The 17,042-nt window shown below is 36.0% G+C and overlaps 1 protein-coding gene across 8 annotated transcripts in view; it reads right to left on the bottom strand.

Annotated features, from left to right (window-relative positions):
* Window positions 1-17,042, bottom strand: part of PRKACB (protein kinase cAMP-activated catalytic subunit beta) — an 83,791-nt gene that overhangs the window by 3,399 nt on the left and 63,350 nt on the right. For all 8 annotated transcript variants that reach the window (XM_017824888.1, XM_017824889.1, XM_017824885.1 and 5 more), the window contains 8 exons: window positions 14,942-15,003; window positions 13,916-14,044; window positions 10,016-10,114; window positions 9,588-9,670; window positions 8,934-9,060; window positions 6,634-6,729; window positions 4,939-5,061; window positions 2,736-2,900 (listed from right to left, as the gene is read on the bottom strand). In XM_017824888.1, the coding sequence (XP_017680377.1) occupies window positions 2,736-2,900; window positions 4,939-5,061; window positions 6,634-6,729; window positions 8,934-9,060; window positions 9,588-9,670; window positions 10,016-10,114; window positions 13,916-14,044; window positions 14,942-15,003 (884 nt within the window). The remainder of the gene's footprint in view (window positions 1-2,735; window positions 2,901-4,938; window positions 5,062-6,633; window positions 6,730-8,933; window positions 9,061-9,587; window positions 9,671-10,015; window positions 10,115-13,915; window positions 14,045-14,941; window positions 15,004-17,042) is intronic.

Raw genomic sequence — 17,042 nt, 5'->3', positions numbered from 1 at the left:
GAATATGTTCTGCCTCTCCTGCAAAGCTCCTCCTAGGACCCAACTGTAAGTGAGAGGTGAAAGCCTTTTCAAAAAGGCCACAATGAGACACAAGAAATGACATGAAGGAGTCACTCAAAGACTGTACCGTAAGGAAAGCCAAAATATAACAAAATGATGGAGGCAACACAAATTTAAACCTGGAAACACAAAGTAATCAGACGAGTGTCCCTGTCCTGAACATCGAGGCAGCACGGTGGGGAGACAACTAAGCAGGGCAGGCACAGCTCCAGCTCCAGCTGAGGCAGAGGATCACATCACACTGTGCAACCAGGTAGATTAATGGTGGTGTGGATGTGCTGTGTGTGTAAATCAGTAAATTAAAGAGGTACAGCACAGACCAATACAAATTATACTCTGCTGACTTTGGGCAACAACACTATACACCCCAAGAAATCATACTAACTTTTGCCTTTGTGCAATTGTCACATGTGAATCCTTTTGTTCCTAAAACAATATACACGTTTCAGTGATTTACCCTGACTGAACACACAGCCTGTGTACATAGCTACCCTATAAAGCCACACATTTACCATTATCTGAATTTCTGTCTCTGTCTTCTTAAATTGATTTTCAGTTACTTTCTTACAGCAAAACTCAGAGCACAGAAAATATCACGTTTACTACTGGAATTTTAGAATGCTGTCAAATGAGACACGTCAGACCTTTTCCTATTACCTTCACTAAGGAAATTGCTAAAAAGAGATTGCAGGAGATAACAGCAGCTTATAGTGGAAATACCTGTTTGGCCCTAAGTACAACCATATTATCAGGCAGTATGTTAATAAATAGCTATGCAAACATACAAAGAAAACAAGACTTGATCATATCCGAAATATTAAGTAATTGACTGCTTCACTTATGACTGTAGCATTAAATTTAAAGAAAAAATAATAAAAAAGAAATAAATCATTCACATGACATTAGCTGCCAAGGAACACGTTTATTCAGGAGAATACATGCTGTGGTAACAACCACTGTGAAAGGCTAGTATAAGCCCAAAGTTTATTGCTGTATTTCTATGACTGCTTAGATGATATTACAATGTATGCTGTTGTTTCATACCCTTAGTATTACAAGATTTATTCCTTATAATGAAAAGCTTCAAGCTTATTCAGCATCAGTTTTCATAACCCTTTAAATCTTGTAATGGCTATTTTGACTGTACTACTTGTTAACATTTTAAAATATTTCTTATTTCTGCAAAAGTAATTCTCTACAGGAGTGCACTAGGAATGCTAAGAATATTTAGCACAGTATTAAAACATCTGATTTAATCTTATGGAGCCTGAGTGTCCCCAAACAGCCTACCAGCAAATGAAACTTGGTGCATATAAATCCGCCTTGCAAACAGGCATTAAGAAACCAAAGAACGATAATTACAAATATGCGATGGAAAATATTTTCTTAAAAATATCTATACTTAATGCAAGGAATACAGGATGTGTTAATTGTACCCTGTCTAGTAGTAATTAATACATTAGTGAATAATTCAATAACTGTACTGTCACATTTGTGTAGACAAACAACCAGTTTCTTTTTATAAACTATTGTAAGTATTTAGCTTTGGCCTTTAAAATACTGCTCTTACAAGCAGCAAGTTTATGTCTCTATAGTTAAGACTGTTAGTGTTTCAAATTCAAACCAATTTTTTAAAATATTATCACTTGTCTCTAGCCCTTTTCCAATATTGAGACTCAAAATTATTTCTCCACCTGAGTCTTCTGGGACAACACCAATTTTAGTCTTCTATTGCTGTGTATTGAAAAACGAAGAATTCAGAGGTTACATTTAAGTGAATAAATAATTTCTTCGGATTCTGTTTCTAGTTAACTCACTAATCTACAAATATTTAACTTTGACTCTACATTCAAAGGGAGAGGGAGCTTTGGAGCTACTGGAGCCTAGACTGAATTATCATCATCCTCATCCCTTCTGGCAGCTCTGCTTCATTCATCCTGGCAGCACAAATGTGTTGCCCTCTAACAGATACATAAATGGCTGCTCACATGCTGAGAATATTCCCAATTGTCTCTATTGCTTTTGTTCTTATGCAGGTCCAAAGCCCAGTGCAGACCGGGCATGGATTTTCTAAAAACCACATTACAAGTTGTGTTGATCAAGGAACTAGAAAACCATTCTTAAGATGCCAGAAAAAAAAGCATCCAGCTCTTCCCATCGCCCCAGCTTATGGAACTGCAGTCAGTCCAAGCATGGTGTAAGGAGACAAAAACTCCAAACAAGGAGAAGGAAGGACGTTCCTTTAGCAGAAAAGAAAGAAAAGCTCTAGCTTTGGCTGGAGCTTCTCCACTCTGAAGCACAGTCTGACTGCTAAGAGCTGGCTGGAAAGGAAAACAGATTCCTCTCTGCTGTGGAGGAGTATTTATAGATGCCACTATAGCAGGGGTTAAATGAAAAGCAAGAGAGGCAGGAGATGGCTCACTTTGAGATAATCCAGAAACAGACTAAAGCACAACACGTGTTAAAGAGAACATCAATGTACACAGAGGTTCAGGATAAAATACCAATAAGAAACAATCATAATCAATCAATACATATCCTTTGCAATCTTAAAAGATGAAACTACCTCTACCTTTTAAATTGATAGATTTAGGGAAAAAACCCACCAAAATAATTAGAAATTTTACTTCAACCCCTTAAGGACCTGTAATAGTTTTGACCAGGAAGAGTCTTACCTTTCTCTGATAAATGGCAATCCAATCTGTAGTTGCAAACCACTTGTGATTCTTTATGTCATTTACACCATTCTTGAGATTTCCATATCGTTTGGTCAAATCTACCTGGAGTAAATTTCTTAGAAGATCCTTTAGGTCTGAACTGAAGTGTGACGGGAACCTCACCTAAAATTATATACCCACAACATTAAAAAATATTATACAAATTTGATTCTTCTCCCTGTGAAGTGAAACAACTTCATACAAAAGGAAACAGTGGGCCCATTTTCTACCCTTCCTCTAAAACCAAATCAAGTAGGAATGCATGAAGTGAGAGATTATTATTGTTGCACATGTATTTCTGTTTCAAAGAGCCTTTATCAACAGCATTACCTGGTCCATCTACCATTTCTTGAGCTGAAAGTTTCTAGTGGGCAAAATATTAATTTAGCGTAAGAGTGATATAAAAGCCAAGTTTAACTTAAGTTGGTGTCTCACCAACACAACATAATCTCAAGACATACTCACCTATTTTCTAGGAGTAAATTTTTAGATTATATTATATATATATGCACACATGGGAGACACAGAACAGTACAGCATATATACAGCATATAAATATATAGACATGCTCTGAAATAACTGTACATTCAGCAATCATATATGAAAAGTCAGTCTGGAACTTCATGCTGTACTGCAATCTGTCTGATAACTAAATGCACCAAGATTAAAAGTCTTACATAACTAACATAGCACTATTTGAAGATTGCATGTGAGTGACTTGCAATTTATTCAAACCTGGCTAAAGGATATTTGAAGATGATTCCTGGGATATAATTACAAAGGGTTTTACTAGCAAATGATCCACTGACACCATCTGAGACGGCAGAGAGAAGGAAGGGAAAAAGAACAAGCAGAAAGCTATATTTGTCATCCTCAGTCTCAGTGTTTGACACTCCCTATATTCAGCTGATCAATTATGATGTAAATACAGAACATGGAATTACTTAAAATAAAAACATTTGTGATATCAAGAAGTCTAATTATCAAGGATACTGCTTTAGTTCACCTATCAATATAGCTCTATTGTACATTATGAGAAATTAACAGGTTTTAATGACTATAGTACCCAGACCACTTAGAACTAAGGAAATATTAACTCAAATTTTTAAGTAGAGAACTAAGAGAATGAGGTAGAATGAAAGACTCAGGTTATAAAGAACTGCTAGCTGAAGACTGAATGTTAGAATTTCCAGAGTTCATGTCCAGTGCTGTTTCTGCAGCCATCCATCCATGGACTCAGTAAAAAAGGTAGATGATCAACAGTACAGATGTCAAGCCAATTAGATAAAACTGCAAAATTGCCCAACTTTTTTTCTTTTCTTTTAGCTTAGAAGAAAAAAATTTCTTTAAAAATAGATGTTTGTAAATTAATTCCCATATATTCACAGAAACAGCTGAAGGTTCACAGTATTAAAGCCTTTCAAAGAGCAACAACCTTCTTGATTTAAAAAAGAATCAATGTCAGTGCAATGCACCACAGGCCTGCTGAGTACTGCCCTTGATTAGAAGCAGAGGTACCTGGTGCAGCACTGCTGTGTCTGTGCAGGGACAAGGGAGACAGTAACTGGAACAGATCCAGTGAGCACAGAGAAACAGAGACAACACTGGCTGGCAGGAGAAGCTGCAGAGTGAGTACATTTTGGTGCCATTCGGCACCAAATGTAAGAGATATTAATTAAAAATAATAGGGAAACATTGGAAACACTTTTTGAAAATTTTATACAACAATGAAAACCAAACAGAACATTAGACATGTCTTGAACTACACGACTGCAGAAGTAAAGAGACCTACTAGGAATGATGGAAATCCTTCAGAGCTTCTCATAAACCGCAAAAAAATTCTAGAAAATAGCTAGGCAAATTAAGCATACAGCTAAATAGTTGTTAATAGTCAGATCATTCCAATCCAAGCATGAAGGGATATAATACCACAGTGTCTGTAAATTTAGTAATTGGCATTTTAAATTTGAAGGCAAGAAGCAGACTTTTAGAACTTTGATTCTCAAGTTACAATGTCTGTAGTTAAAAAGGGGACATTACACACTTTTCCTATGTTCTTTCCAAATTGCTGTCTAGCAGCCAGTAAATTCTGCATGTCCTCCACCAAAAAACAGGCTCTGCAAAGACAAACAGCTGCGTTTGTGAAAACACACAAACTTACCTTGCCAGACACAATCTTCTCGTAAATTTGAATGGGCTGATCTGCAAAGAATGGGGGATATCCAGCTGCCATTTCATAGATTAACACTCCTAATGCCCACCAATCCACTGCCTTGTTGTAACCCTGGATAAAAACATCCCACTGTTAGTACCACTTCTAACACAGATTAAGATTTCCAGTATACACCTATGGAATACAAAGAAAGCAATTACACTGTTTGTTCAATACAGAACTTACAACCTAATTCAAAGCAAACTGGCAGTCCCAGATTCCAAGAGCAGTACACTGAAACCCTAATACAGCACTGCCAGTGAAACAGGGAGAGAAGGGAAACGTTTTGCACACATTTGTGTGATGAGTGCCAGTAGTGTCTTTACAGTGATGTGACAAGAATCCCTAAGTGACAGAAATGGGCACAATTTATTTATTTACTTAAAATCAAAACTCTCTTATTACAGAATGATTGAAAATTCTTCAAAGCTTAGGGACATTTCATTAAATATCACAGTATTTCCTAGATGGTGTACTGTCATCTTTTTTCTTGATTATCTGCATTTCAGAACATTCATTGTCATATGCAGTGAGCTAGCTACAAGAGCTTAGAAGTTTAGTTAATAAGCTGTTATAGTAATTTACAATATGATCTTAAAAACCTGAACATTAAATCATTAGTAGGTCCTATTCAGTATTACAAAAGTCAAAAAAACCACCAAACCTATCAATTTCATATATGTTCCCTGACATCTTTTACAAAGCTCAGGGCTCAGATTCAGTCTTTTCTGAAGAATCTACTACGAAGAATTTGTAGTAGATGCATTGCAATTTATTCTGCTGTTTTAGCTGCACTGGGGCAAAAAAAGGTGCAAAGAACCAACATTTTTTCCCCAAATAGACATGGATTTTGTTTCTTTTTGAAGACCTGCTAAGGTATTTAGTTAAACCACACTCTAAATGTGCGATTTAACATTATGCATTATGACTATTTATGCATTATGACTATTTAACATTATGCATTATGACTATTTATATTTAACATTATGCATTATGACTATTATGACTGCATAAGCAGTTCTATAAACTGTATTTTCCCCTTGCAAAATATATAGGGCTACAGTTAAACAGCTATATGATTAATAATACTTCTTCTATGTTTGAACACTTAGTGCAAGTACCAGACAAACGGATCAAGAGTAAGCTTACAGTGCATGTACTTTATGTGTAAAACCAGTGGATTGTCATGTTTGATTTCATGGAAACTGCCCTAAACCTGAAACACTCTGCAACAAGTTATGTGATGACTACTGATTCATCTCCTGTGTGGTTCCTGTTACCTCTGGAGTTCCTGTTCCAGCCTGTTAACACTTCAGAATGTGATCACTGAGCTTTGTTGTTCTGCTAAGGATGTTAGTTAATTAACTTATTATAGATTTTTTAGATCTCTTTTCCCCTCACAAGTTACATGGCAAGTATATGTAGAAAGTTCTGTACAGTATTGTGAAAACTGCTGATTTGGCATAAGTTTTACCATCCTAAAAAATATTTACAATGCAACGATTGCATTTTATGTAATTCATAAAGAATCGACCGGTCAACATTTGATTTTTCCAAGTATCAGCAATTGTTTATCCCTCAGAGTTTAACAATTAGGTGGTTACATTTTAACTGCATCAAATGCATGGCTGAGTAACAAAGTACCTTGCTGAGAATTATTTCAGGTGCCAGGTATTCTGGAGTCCCACATAACGTCCAAGTTCTTCCTTTTACTCTTTTTGCAAAGCCAAAGTCCGTGACCTATCGTCAGAAGAAATAAATTGACTGTAAGTGCATTGCTACGAAGAAATTTAAAATTAAGTACCTTTGAAATCTTTTGGAAAATCATTTTGTTAGAGGAAAAATTTATTTCTCAAATCACATAGTAGCATATTATCAGATGTACCTTTAGTTCAGTTCTCAATAAACAGAAGGTTTCTCATTATATAATTAAGAAAGAACATAAAGTAGGTATTATCACCTGACATAAGCTTCTACGTGTAACTTAAAAAAAATCAGTGGGAACTGTGGCTTACTAATCTTCCACATGCACTGCAATTACATTATTCATTTTTCTTATACTTTTCACATTGGGCTGTTTGTACTGCTGAAAGTTTAAAGAATACGAATAAGATATTTATATATTTCTTTACTTAGCAAATAAATGAATCACAAAAAGGGTCATGATATCTAACAGTCTTGTAAATTTAGAATTTTATTGCATAAGTGTATAAAGGTTATATGTAAAATTAGTGTGGAAATAAGACAACATAGAAGAGGTCTTCCTGTCAGTTCTGATTCTGAGTATCTTTGAAAGCATCACCAGAGTCAAGTTTGTTTACTAGAGCCCTGGGGGAAAAATGTAGCAGTAATTGTATTCACAAATGGCAAGTACTTGGCCATTATAAATTCTTCCTTTCACTTGTCATGTTTTCTGCAAGAAGTTTTCAGAACTCTGTGTGCAATATCACACTCTGTGGTTTTTCCTGGACGTATATATTCCTGTGGAATGTATACAGCAGCCAGGTGAAATACATGTATACATGTGAAATTCTGTGATTGGTTTGAAGCTACCAAGTCTATTTGTTTGGGGATCCTTTTCTTTCATTTCCTCCTTCGTGGTATCAATTTCAACCCATTCCTCAAGAAAGCATACTGTACTGCAATGAAAATCGTTGCTAATTATACAGTAACCCTGTCCTGTACACTAGTGTCACTATTAAAGAAGCCAAACTCCAAACTACCAAGGCAGCTTTTGCTTCATTTTTGGTAGAAACAACAGCATCAACAGCTGGAACTGAACAGAGTGGGTGACGTGTTGACTAGACAGACCTGCTTCAGTTAGCAAAGAATCATTTCTGTGTTTGGGAATGCGCATCAGCCTATGTAAGAATGATACACTACAGACACAGGACAAACAGTAATGCCTTTAAAATGGAAAAAGAAAATGAAGTTTGTGCAGCATCCACACAAACAGTGTGCAGCACCTGTGCAGCATCAACAAATGAACACAAATCTCCCTCTGCACACCAGCAGGAAAACACAACTGTAGCATAGAGAGAGTTGCCAACTCCGGACTAAGCCAGTCATAGCTTTACATTAATGATGCTCCCCAACCACATCAAAGGAACTTGTATTTATCTTCTCCCTACAGTATTATTTTACTCTCCACGCAGAATTATTTTACAGTTATAAGCTGTTTAAGATATGATTCCTTTCCACTTCTCTCGAACATTTTTATGAAGTATTTTCTTGTTAGACTCCGCTATGGCAAAAGGTGATACACTGAGGAACAAAGAACTTCCATAGTTTAGGGACTGTAAAGCGTTGCAGAGTGCTTGTTGCTGCACACGCTGCCTTCCCATTTGCCATTTAGGTTAAAAACATAAGAGTTAAAAGGAAGATGAGAAGGTGCCGAGAGAGACTGTTGTAAAACCAAAGTCATCGTTTGCAGCACTGAAATTCTGATCAGACCTCAACTCAGCTCTTACTCCAGATGTCTGAGAAGGCCAGGACTCTCCAAGGGTGGGATTCATCTGACAGACATTAAGTACCACAGGATCAGTGTTAACATCCAAGCTGGTTTTCCCAAACTACTTATACAGACAATGCAGAGAAACAGATATTTTAGGGCACCTTTCATCTTGTTCTAGGGCAGACGTATAAAATAGGTCAGATGAACAGAGCCGTGTAATCACCTACTTCTCACCACAGACCCCAAGGGAAATCTTGACAACTGGCTCAACTGCAGACAGCTCCGCTGTGCATACTTAATTTTAGTCAGAGGAAATACAACCCAATGGTTTTAACCATTACTAAGCAGCAGGGCATTTGAATACTCCCCAAAAATAGGCTAACTTGCCAAACAGCTTCAGACCATTTATTCTAAACACATTTTCTAGAATTACCTAAATCTACACAGTAAGACAAGACTCCACTCCCTAAATATATGAAAAGTATCATACCTGGATGTATCCTTGCTGATCAATTAAAAGATTTTCAGGCTTTAGATCTCTGTAGATGAGGTCTAATGAATGGAGGTACTCAAATGTTAGCACTATCTGAGCTGCATAAAACCGTGCATGTGGTTCACTGTAAAGAATTAAAAGAATATTAATTACCCCAGTGCTATGCTAAGGTACTGGAGCAACCACGTAACTGCCAGGGATAGACAAACAAAGCATCTTTTAATCTGTTCTTTTACTGTGTAACAAGAAAAAGCAAAAGCAAATGTTTTAGAATTGATATATGCATTCCCTAAATTTAAGTCTTGCAGCTAAGATACACATGCAAATCAAGATGAATGTATCCCACAGTGCAGACCTTAAACTTCAAATTTTACTTTTAGAAGCTATCATCAGTTTCAGTGACAATATCCATAGGGATTCCAAGATTTCACAATGCATAGATCACAAATGTCTGTATTAACTAAGCAAAAAATAAGAAATAATTACAAGTTCTTCACTGCCTGACTAATTAAGGTCTACTGATAAAGAGGTAAATTAAATGCATTTAACCCTTCAGAATTTTTTCTTCAATGCTAACAAATTTTATAAAACCCTCTTTCCAAATTAGCAACTTAAGCCTTTTTAAAGGAATAATGTCATTAATACTTTTACCTGAACCTTCCGATTCTTCTTAGATGTGAAAACATTTCACCACCAGGAACATACTCCATTACCATGTATAAATTAGAATTGTCCTACGGAAACAAGTAAACATACACAAATACACATTAGGCATGCTACAGTTTCTGTAATTCCTACATAGAATGTATTTTACTAAAGAATGAAAATGAAAAATTGTAGCCATCCAATGGCCCTGACAAATATAAAGCAACATGGGTAGAAATTCTTGAAAATCTGCAAAAGAAGCATCATATATCTCAAGAAATCTATTTTAAAGTAAATCTGAATAAAGATAATTAGTGAGTTCCTGGCACAGAATGGTGTGTAAGGGCCCTGAAGGAAGAGAGGGAAGATGCTTAGTGCAAGTTTGAGCAGGTACTTCCCTGAAACCCAGCAACTACTTTCAAAGTGACGATTACCTTAAAAGAATACTCCAGTTTAACAAGGAAAGGAAAGTTCACCGCTTGTAATATTCTCTTCTCATTCAGTGTGTGTTCTATCTGCTTCAGTTTGACGACCTAGGAGACAAAAAAATACTCGGTTTAAGTGTGACATTTTATAGTTGTTGATAAATTTTTCAGTCCTAAACAATTAGTTGAAAGCAAGCTACGTAACTTTACATAATGAAAAACCTTATGGATTACTAGTACAATAACAGTGCCAAGAAAGGATTAAAATGTCTAACAACATTTTAAAGAGTAACACTTGTGCAATACGGTTGGCAGACAACTCTACAAACAGTGTTTCTTCCTACTTGCTGAGCATAGAAGATAGTAAGGGAAACCTCTCTGCATTTCCTTATGAATTGCTTATGCTTGTAATGGAGATACTTCTGCAGGAGTTCAATAAAATCCATTTGATCTTAACCCTTTGTTAATCTTTGATCTTAACCCTTTGTTAAGAAAGGCAGGAGACTGTGTCGGACACATTTAATTCTGAATTTTGTTATCTGTGAACAGGAGTAAACAGACTTACTTTATATAGCTCACACATTAGTGAGAAAACTAAGGAGAATACAAATTCAGAATTTCAATTCTTATAAGCAATAGTTACTTCTTGGAATCCATTAAAATGTTAAGCTGCTAACACGGGGGCAAGTTGCTGATTTCTATCATTGCTCTTTCTCAGTCAATAATAATTGGTTTCCTTGTGTCAAACCCCAACATTGCATAATCAATTATTTCCATTTTACTTAATCCCTACTGCACAATTTATCTATATCTCATTTTGAGAATGGCATGATTTCCAAGTAAAATTACTTTTTTTTTTCTTTCTCCATAGGAAACAAGGAGAAAATGTACAAGAGTGATCAAACAAGTCTGGTTTTGTGTTTGGAAATCAAATCTAACTGCTATAAATAACAAATAAGCAAGATATTTCAACCCTGACTGAAACTGTATTTAAATTTAACTTTTAGATACAAAAAGGTAGTACCAACAAAAACCTCACTACTGCTTTGAAATAAATGCCATGCAAAACTAATAGTGACTTAAAAATACTAAATCTCTTTTGAGTCACAGACCTTTAGTGACCAAAGAAAAATTTTGCTCAAATCAGCTCATTTGTGAAAGGTGTGCCCTCCACCCCTGGAAAGCCACAGTACTGGAATGTTCTTGTCCATCCAAGCAAGGAACCTGAGGCTTTAGTCTGGGAGGTGTTCAGCTGCAGTGCCAGACACAGCTTTGCCCCCTTCCTGCATCTGCTTCCTGCACCTCCTCCCCGTGGGGGGAGATGGAGCAGTGCCCAGGCTGAGGGTGCTGTGGAACATCGGGAACACCAACCCAGGCCTCCCACAGCACAGCCCTGCTCCCCCTGGAGCTCAGGCTCAGGGCTGCCCACTGCCAGCCCACTGCCAGCTCCTGGGACACAAAGGATCCTGCTAATGGCAGATTCTCCAGGAGCTCATATTTGAGCTCAGGCTCAGGGCTGCCCACTGCCAGCTCCTGGGACACAAAGGATCCTGCTAATGGCAGATTCTCCAACAGCTCAGCTGTGTCCCAGCTCTTGTTCATAATATTTTCTTTCCAAAAACCATAACAGAATGAAACCAGCCAAGCAACGGTGTGTTACAGCCTTTCTATCACAAGGCAGACAAAGGAATAATATCCTATATACACAAACTACTGGCTATACCAACATCGACTACATTTTTTTTTCATAACCTGACGAATCAAGCTTAAGACTGGATAACAAAAGGCATAGACTATATGTTTTCTCTTATTTCAAGTAAATTGGAAATGAAAAATTATAGGCAGACTGCCCATTGTCTGATTTCAGACATCTGTATATTTTCTATAATAGAATAAGTGATAGAAATGTGTTCTCCCTAAACCATCTCCTATTTTTTCATCAGTTAATGGAAGCTACTAATACATTTTTAATAGAATACAAATACATAATTATATATGCTAACTAAGTTGAGTTGAAAAAGCAGATATTTCATAAAGGAACACATCAAGACTTCTGATTACAGACAAAACCATCTAATTTACTAAGAGAAGACTGATGTCTGGATGCAAACATGTTTTAATCCTGTGAATCATTTACTGCAAGTCCACTGCAATTGTTAAAAATGTGACTTTTTGCTTTTGCCAGAAAATTTTATAACTATAGCTTTCCAATTTTGAGAGGTAGTAATGAATTTAATGAACTTTGTTTTAAAATCCTTGAGTATTTTTATAGCAGCTTTCTGAATTAAGATGTAATTTCATAAACTGTTCCAGTGACAACAACTCAGCCATTCATAAAAAATGAAACAGCTGAAAATGTGAAATGTGGTGCTGGGCTCTCTGTGCAGCAGTGGATGCTACAGAGCTCTCCCCACAGGAGGCCACCAGCCACACTGAGGTAATGAGGAGGTGCATTTCCACACAGATGGAAATGCTCTGGCCTGTCTTTCAGTTGTGCTATGTTGGAATGTCATTTTAATTTAAGTGGATTTTTTAAAAAACATAAGTTAGAAACCGTTGTTAGAGAAGAATGCTTTAGTTGCAAAAAAATGAGCTGTTCCAAGTAAAAATAAAAAATAATGTCAGATTTGACACCAAAAGAAAAGTTTACTTTAATTCCTCCTTATCTGACCATTATAAAGTAATCCTTAACTAAATGAACCATTTTTCATGGGCCAGGACCCCAGATGACGTGTGAAGAATACTGGAACTGCAACTCAGGCAAACCAGTTTGATTATGTCACTGCCAAAGTTCCATTATATAAAATCACTCAGAAATGTAATATTGCCCAGGTGCAGGAGTTCACACTGAGGCCATGCTGACTTTGATTTTGTTAGTTGCTGGTTATTAAGTTCTCTTTGGCCCATTAATACTTTCTTAATATGATTTTTGTTACACAGCAGCAAAGTTATGTATAGTGTCTTACAAAGTAAGAAGAGCTCTTACATTGAGGATCTTTAAATCTACTAATCTAACTAAAGCACTTCTGAAAAACTTGTCAAAACTACTTGTAATGATAAATTCCTTCAAAATACTTTTCCACATTCTCGAATTCTATTTATATTTTAATTCTATTTAATTAATCTATTTATATAATTTAATCTGTTTAAAATCTGAACTTTACCAAACAACACCGCTTACTTAATCTAAGAGTAATAAGCTGTTAAAAACAAAAAATCAGGCTGGAGCAGCAATACAGGTTCAGACTACATCACTGAAGTTTTGGACACAGGAAATATCCATTATGTGACAGCTGTTCCAAGAGGGAGACCACTGTTCTATCTATGCAGTTACTACTGATGCAACAGGATTACTACATAATTGTACACAGAAACAGTATGGGATCAGCATCCATACTTCCTGATCCATCCATTCTTGATCACGGGATCAAGAATGGAAAATAAATTATTTGTGCAAACAAACAATTTCAACTGTGGTTCACAAATGAAATTTTTGAGAATTTCTGACCCAAAGAGCCTTCCAGAGTTTTGAGCTACCATGCAAAAGTTTCTTTCTTTCTTTGTTTATTTAAACTACAGAACTATATTTTGCTTTGTCCAAAGAATATATAGGTCACCTTACATAAGCAATGCAAAGAATTTACCTGACAACATTTTATTAATGCTTTGGATACTACTTAGAGCCTCTTTGGCCTGCTGCTAATGTTATTGCCTGTTGTATGAATGCCACACAATCCCAACAACTGAATCTACTGCCTAAAAGAGAAAGTCAAACGTTTAAATTGTCACTGCTATCCAAGTGTGATAAGAAAAAGCACAGTATGTGCAACACAGTTCAGCCACAGCAACCAGATCTTTGTCTACATCACACTCTTTTGTACCACAAAACCCACTGTAAATTACACCAACCTTCTGTTTGTCCAGTATCTTCATAGCATAATACTGTTCTGTGGATTTATGTTTCACCATCATTACTCTCCCAAATGATCCTGTTCCAAGGGTTTTTTGCCTCTCAAAATCATCTAGGCCAGCAGTATTCTACAGGTACAAAGATATAAGGACATTATTTACAACCTAATACCCAAAGACAATTTTAAGTGTATGAATTAAATCCATTTATTAAAAAAGTTGAGTAAAATTACATTTATCAAAGACAACTATAGCCAACTGTACCGTTGTTATAATTTCATACTTGTCAAATTTGAGTAAGAGATTTTACACTGCACTCATTAAAACAGAAAGACTTAACTGAATTGTATCACATTTCTGTAATTTGTTCATACGGGTGACACATGCTTAGTAAGAAACATCTAGCAGTAAACTGATCATGAATTTAACATGCAGATAAATAACCTCCTCATGCTTCCCAAACAAGAACATCAGAACATGCAAAAAATGTCACTGAGTACATTTTCTCAGATATCCATTGCCAGAGCATTTCAAATGGTACTTTAAAACAATGACCCCTCCCCAAAATCCCAACCTTCCATGTTAAAATTGTACCAGATTTCTCTCTAACAAGTTCCTTAACCTGCCCCCAAGCCCTATGCAGTAGTTTTAGTACCCTTGATTCCCCTTACTATCATGAGGGAAATTACTAGCATGGTAAATTACAGATGTGCCAATGCTTCTTGTTATAAAAAAAGCCAACTAAAACATGCCAATAGATTTGGAGTCTTGTCATGTTGATTGTGAACACCGTTCTCGTAAGAAAAACCTGTTGTTCAGTAGGAACCTTTCATCAGTTCAAATCCAAAGACCCAAGAGTCTTTGCTGATGAACTGCAGTGACAAAGCCAACATTAAAAATGGAAACTCCTTTATAAATGGCACTACAATTATTTCTGTTTTCTGCTCATAGTCAACTGATAACACACTGATAACATTATCAAAAAATGCAATACAGAAAATTATTGAGTGCTTAAATGAGTGATACCTGAGGAGGGCTTTCCCATTTTCTTAAAAAGTCTTCTTTGGCTTTGGCTAGGAACTCTTTCACTGAAAACACACAGAAAAGTACATTTTAATTAATATAATTCATCATGGAGGTAATGGAAATGCTTTGTTAACAAAATACATCAACTCCATCATCAACTTTTTCTTCAACTCATAATATGCTATTTTCACCAAGCAAGCATCAATGCCTCTAGAACTTCTACCATATCTCTAGGCGATATTTAAGCTTTATGGAGTAACTACATCATTCTACAAAAATTACTTAAATTTTGCCAGTTCTAATAACTGACAATACTCTATAGGCAAGCAGGCTTTAAGGTGATGTTAATTCTTAATTCAACTGGGAAAAAACCAAACACCTGGCATTTAGAAATAGCCATTCCACAAAGATTGACTTTTAATCTATTTTTGTTAAATAAACGTTGCATTTTCTTTCAGCTGCTTGACTGTAATGTCAATCTCATTGCTTTTTCCCCTCATCACCTTTATTTAAAAGCTGTTTGCAAGCTCAAGAACCAAAGGGACAGCATTACTGCAAGCAAAGGTAAAGCACAGGGGTACAACACTGCACATTAAGCATGCCCACAGTCAGAGAATATGCAGTTTTAATACTGATTTTCCATTGAAACTGAAGGAATGTATAATGGCAAAATTCTGGAGACTGTTTAAAATGTGCACCAACATATTTTGCTCAGCTCATCTCTCAGCTGTTCTTTTTTTTGAATATCAATGCTCAGCCACATCAGTGCAGATTCCTGCACACACAGTCATTAACGGGAGGGGTTTCAGACATTGCTGTGGTTCTGAAAGTCACAGAACCAAGAAGAAAATATCATACTGGTTTTTTGTTCTCTGAATCATTTCACATAATACAAAGTTAATAACAGTGGATTTTCTGTACTGTGACGCTCTGCCTCAAGCGATTGCTAAAAACACACAGCAATATGCCACAATTACTCTGGGCAATATCTAGAAATATGCATTTTTGTAACTGTACTTTGCATTCTGACAGTCAAAAAAATGAGGTTTATAGCACGCTGTAAACAATAATCTGATGAACTGGAACTTCTTTGTACTTTTCAGTGAATACTAATGTTGACAAAACTTTTTAAAAATTCTCTTCTTATACCAGTTAAGTTCCAGCAGCAGTAAAAACAAAAGCAGCTCTGGAGAAGGCTGGTCATGAATGATATTTTTTTTTTTATTATTTTTTCCACCCTCTCAGGTGTGCTAGATTTGATTATCACAAAACACTGAAGGGAGGTTTATGGCTCCCATCATCACTGGCTCTGATGGAGCAGCAAATACAACGGAAATTTCAGGAAAGTTGTCAAAAGTTCTGGCAGACCTCAACATTAGGAAAGCGTTCAAAGTATGATATCCACTCAGTAATTTTATTTTAAGAGCAATATCACAGAGGAGGAACAGACTCAGTATCCTAAACTTATGGTTAAGCAGAGCAATAAAAACACAGTTTTTATCAAAGGAACTATTTTAAAATGGTATTAAAACTCGCTGAGAGTTAAAAATATTTTAGTGGCTAATCAGTAAAAAATTTTTACATATTTATCCTGTGTGTGGAAAATATTTCCTTTGTTTTTAAATTATAGAGGTTATTCATGTAATGACTTTTAATGATCCTAATTTGAGAAAAGGACAGGATTTCCTGTGGCATGAAATAATTTCTCAACACAAAAAAAGGAAACAAGCGATGTCCAAATTCATGTATGATGATCCTTCTTCCATTAGGAGAACAGAGATGATGCGGATCAAGTGATGAATATTGATAGTTTTTCAAACATGTCAGAGTAGCACAAGTATTATTTCCTCTTAATGATGAGAAAAAAATGCTGGAAGATCAGTAAGATTACCAAAAAGCTGAGCCTCCAAACTGGAGCGGCCGCAGCTTAGAAGTGAACAGTAACTCTAACACTGTACAGCTCAACCAAAACATGAAGGAGTTGGTCTCATTTTTTTGAAGTTATTACAGTACATATGTCTTAAATATCCCTCATGCTATCTCTGTTGTTCATATAAATAAGAATTTAAATTTTCCATATTTTTGCACTGAAATATGACTA

The sequence above is a fragment of the Lepidothrix coronata genome, unplaced genomic scaffold, assembly GCF_001604755.1.
Source record: "Lepidothrix coronata isolate B3197 unplaced genomic scaffold, Lepidothrix_coronata-1.0 Scaffold114, whole genome shotgun sequence".
Taxonomy (NCBI): Eukaryota; Metazoa; Chordata; class Aves; order Passeriformes; family Pipridae; genus Lepidothrix; species Lepidothrix coronata.
Note: the sequence above shows the minus strand (reverse complement) of the source record. Positions and strands in the feature narration are given on the sequence as shown.